Below are 5,028 nucleotides of genomic sequence, written 5' to 3'. Positions count from 1 at the left end.
GTGCTCTTACTAGCCATGTTGTGTGCAATGACAGCTGTTTTGGAGCTGCTGGAGAACCTCACAGAGTTGACACAATCTGTGATTTCTGTCATTTTGACTTGTTCTTTGCCATTCTTTACATTGCCAGGTGTAATTTATGGTGGAGGCATGTACAAGTATGCACACACAACTGATTCAGTGCGTATCTAGGTCCATTTATAACTAACTTTGGCAGTGGAAATTCCAGTTCCATAATGATTGAGATTTATAAAAGGTAAAAGGTATTTTAAATGACAGCTATTAAACAGCTGTGATGATCTGTCATGCGAAAATTATGTCAGAACTTTTTTATTTTAATTTTTTTTAATCTTACGTTTAATTATGTCAGAATTGAAGACAGGTGACATGGTGCACAAGAACCTTTTTATTTTCTGCACTGAATTGAAAAACATTTGTACACTCTATTTCTGCAGATAGGGGACATATTTTTGACATTGCTAAATGTCTTTAGGAACATTAGGAATTCATCAAAACATTCCAGATGAAAGAAATGTACAAAACAATTCCTTCATTGCCATAAAAACCAAATTTGCTGAGTTGTAATGTCTGTATTTAATACTGTGCAAAATGTATCTATCATATTGAAATGGCATTCAGTCAGTCAGCGGCAGAGGAGGAATGATGTGAAAATAATTGATATTCCACAGTCTCTTATTGTCCACATTCACATCAAAAAGCCCAACTAAAAAAAACAAAGGCATTTCAGGATTGCAATTACGTATCTACAAAATCTGAATTTTAACAACCTAGCTATGTACACTGTACAGAGATTTAAACACAAACATACATCTTTCAAGAAGAAATCAGGCAGATTATAGAACAATACAGTGATGATACGAAGCAGTCAGATGACCTGGACCCGGATAAGTGTTTGACTTCTGTCTGCAGACATGGTGAAGATGCTACAAAGTAGCAAATGATAACTGGTCTGTACTTGTATAGCGCCTTTCCAACCACTGAAAGCTTTTACACACACTCACGCACATTCATTCACTGATGGCAGAGGGTAAGGTGCCCTCAGAAACAGAAGTGAATACATTCACACATTAATATATGGCACAGCCATCGGTTGCAATTTGGGATTAAGTATCTTGCCCAGGGATACTTCGACATGCACATTGGGGGAGTGGGATGGAACTACCAACACTCTGAAACAGAGGAATGCAGTGCCGCTAAAATGTGTCTGCTCCACATGGACAATAAACACCAAACAAATTGAGGGAGAGTAGATAGTATATGGTCACCAACTCAGGCTCACAGCATAATGCAGCTGGTGTTTGTCAATTATTTTCAACTCTGCAGTGGCATTGTGTCCTATATAATGATTTTTCACCATGAATTAACAATTACTGTAGGATTTTGGAATATGGCAATTTCATCAAAAACAGTTTGACAAGCCAACATCAAAACAATAGTGCAACATAAAAAAAAACAATTTCACAAAACAAAATGACTGATGCTAAGAGTGGCTGTGGTTGCAAATAGAATTAGCATTTCTATCATAACATTTCTACTTACAGTAACTATCTTTTTATCTGAAGATAAAGTATTTTTTTTTCTTAATAATTTTTTTACAAGATAACAATTAAAATCCAGCAAGATGGAGCAGAGCATCAGTTTAGACAGAACACCTAATGCCAACACTGCTACAGCTTCCTCCACAACCCCAGTCTCCTTATGTGCTACATTTTGTTGATTTACCAAAATTTAAAGTTCATGTTTATGAAGTGGGATTAGTTCTCCAGCAGAATCATTGTTGCCACTCCATACAGCATGTATCAGATACTGTATATATGTTTTGTTTGTGTAATATTAATCTGAAAAGAGCAAAGAGAAAGAGCAATATTTCCCAATTAAGTGTAGTGAAGTAGCTGTATAAAGCTGCATACAGTGAATAGTAATAATTCATACTGACTGCATAGAAATGACGTACCTCAAAATTGAACTTAACTAAAGTACTTGAGAAAAGGTACTTACTTTACACCGCTGCTAACATTTGGCAATGAGATAAGACAACAATAAGTTCATCTTGATATCAAGCCTCCACTTACATTTTATCCCTCAGTCTAAAGTAGTCCTGATCACTTTAAAAAAAATTTGGGGTTATATTAGAATTAAATGATTTGTCCTCATGACAAAAATAAGATAATTATCTTGAGTATACAAATTGATTATATTCATGTATGACACAGTGCTTATTTTTGTCATGAGGACAAATCATATAATTCCTTACAATACATTAGCAACTACAGTAGCTCTTGGTTTCCGCACAAAACTAGGTACAAAAATAATGAAGCTGGAAAATCAATGATACATTGAACCTTTTGGGCTACTGAGAGAGGATAACTGAAGATTCATGGCTTAATGCAGTACTTGATTTTTGGGGGGGAAGGAGCAAGCACATTCCACATTTAAACAAATAAATGGCTTTTTGAAATGGGGCCAGAACACTGCTTCATACTTATTCACCAGTAAGGTTATACTATTTTACAAAGTCTGTACAAGCTCAAAGCACTCAAAAGTTTATAAATCCAAGAAGGAAAAAAGGAAAATGGGGATCTGTTTGATTTTTTTTTTTTCGAAAGAAGAGGTCTGATGGGCTTCTGTGAAGGAGCAGGGAACCAAACAACTTATTCACTTACATTATTGTCCCTTCTCTTTTGTAAATTTTTTTCTATTGCAGATGTAAATTTCAATATCTTTTGGACTAGTCTGATTCACATTTCACATTACAAATGACTCCTTATTGGAACAGGAAGGGCACTTCTGATTGTTCTGCACAGCGGCAACAGGACTGACAACACTCAGTTTGTTGTTTATGATAAAACTTAACACTCCCATTTCTGGACAGAGTTTCATGAAACTCTAGGAGTTGAAACAAGTGAAATGTGGTGTTAAATATGCGGTTTTAAGGTTACTGTTATAGTCTATGGTTGTATCAGCATCCCCTGGGATAACATCCAATTATGTGTCTCCATCCGTTCAATCACACCTCAGTCTGTTGCTGTGAGTCAGTAATGATGGTCACCCCTCGACGAAGCTCGTCCATACTGTCAAAGTCGCCGCTATGTTCAGAGTCATCCAGCCCACAGGGGATCGACATGTCTGAGGCTGATGATGCATCACCAGATTGTCGCATATTTAACGACACAGAGTTATCAGTGTTTCCTGGGGTTGAAGTGCTGAAATCCCCGTGTGGTACTTCCCCCAGGGGCAGCTGATGGGGCGGCAGGTATTGGCTGGGGTGGAAATGTGGCCTGGCATGCTGACTTCCAGTGCTGCCAGAGCTCAGGGTGCTTTCCTTGGATACTGGTGGGTTGGCTGCTGTGTAAGACTCAGGATAGTCCTCACCTGTGGGCAGCGGAGGTGGCAACTGGTCTTGGTTCAAGAACTCTTCTTCGTGGGGAGGGGGGTAGTCGCTGTCGATGTCATAGCCTCCGAGGTAGTAGTCTGACTCAAGTTCACGGGTGCTTCCACCAAGGTGGGGGGCTGAGCCTGCTACATTGCTGCCAGGATGTGCCTCATAGCCTGGCACCTCTTCAATGTCTGACAGCCTGGTGCTCGGCATCCAGTCGGACGTGTCCCAGTGATACGCTGAATAGTAGAAGGGGAGATGGTTAGTAACAATCTGCACTGTGAAAATGGTAAGCGCCAACAGTGGCCCAAATTGGAACAGCCAACAGACTAATCCTGTACAGCAGACATGCCTTCACTATGCACCAGGCATGTTAGACTCAGCAACAACATCAACCATGCACAGAGTCCCTGAAGGTACATGACAAGGCACAACCTGTACAGAAAACATGAGGTCATGTTAGGGTTACATGCACAACAGAAGCCTTTGAGGGTCGGGGGCACAGGTGTCACAGCATGCTAAGCTTCATGGAGAATTGCAGCACTCAAACCATGTGACAGGCTCAAAAAACACAGCAATATTTGATTAAGGATGTTAGAGGGATACACCAGATATCTGGTAGATTTTCTTACTGGCCAATGTAACAAAGTGATAAAAAACGTGTTGTCAGTGGGTTGTTTGCTCCGATGCACCCTTGTTGCCACTTAAACGCTTGATTCAGAAACTTAAATATGCAGTAGGGATATAATGATTAAGTGTCCCATTTCAGCAACCAGTACTATCCTTGCCAAAATATCAGTGGTGTAACGGTACAGTCTAGTTTGTACCTCAGTTTTAGGTTCACGGTTTAGGACATTTTCGGTACAGCAGGGAAAACAAAGAAATGTAGAAAATAAATGTTTTTGTTATTTTGAAAAAATTTAAACATTCAATATTCTAACTGTAAAGGTTAAGACACTCAAATACTGGCATATTGATAATAAAAAAATAAATAACACAAATATGGTTTGTGTTTCCGCACAAAACTAGGTACAAAAATAATGAAGCTGGAAAATCAATGATACATTGAACCTTTTGGGCTACTGAGAGAGGATATACAGTGGGTACGGAAAGTATTCAGACCCCTTTAAATTTTTCACTCTTTGTTTCATTGCAGCCATTTTCCAAAAATCAAAAAAGTTCATTTTATTTCTCAGTAATGTACACTCAGCACCCCATCTTGACAGAAAAAAACAGAAATGTAGAAATTTTTGCAAATTTATTCAAAAAGAAAAACTGAAATATCACATGGTCATAAGTATTCAGACCCTTTGCTCAGTATTAAGTAGAAGCACCCTTTTGATCTAATACAGCCATGAGTCGTTTTGGGAAAGATGCAACAAGTTTTTCACATCTGGATTTGGGTATCCTCTGCCATTCCTCCTTGCAGATCCTCTCCAGTTCTGTCAGGTTGGATGGTAAACGTTGGTGGACAGCCATTTTCAGATCTCTCCAGAGATGCTCAATTGGGTTTAAGTCAGGGCTCTGGCTGGGCCATTCAAGAACAGCCACGGAGTTGTTGTGAAGCCACTCCTTCGTTATTTTAGCGGTGTGCTTAGGGTCATTGTCTTGTTGGAAGGTAAACCTTCGGCCCA

General features: G+C 39.2%; 1 protein-coding gene across 1 annotated transcript in view; it reads right to left on the bottom strand.

The window, feature by feature from the left end:
• Nucleotides 1–385: 385 nt before the first annotated feature.
• fat3a (FAT atypical cadherin 3a) overlaps nt 386–5,028 on the bottom strand; it is a 345,169-nt gene continuing 340,526 nt past the window's right edge. The window contains exon 30 of the mRNA XM_046074254.1: nt 386–3,633. Within this exon, the coding sequence (XP_045930210.1) occupies nt 3,026–3,633 (608 nt within the window). The 3' untranslated portion in view covers nt 386–3,025. The remainder of the gene's footprint in view (nt 3,634–5,028) is intronic.

Source organism: Micropterus dolomieu, linkage group LG17, assembly GCF_021292245.1.
Source record: "Micropterus dolomieu isolate WLL.071019.BEF.003 ecotype Adirondacks linkage group LG17, ASM2129224v1, whole genome shotgun sequence".
In the NCBI taxonomy this organism is placed as follows: domain Eukaryota; kingdom Metazoa; phylum Chordata; class Actinopteri; order Centrarchiformes; family Centrarchidae; genus Micropterus; species Micropterus dolomieu.
Note: the sequence above shows the minus strand (reverse complement) of the source record. Positions and strands in the feature narration are given on the sequence as shown.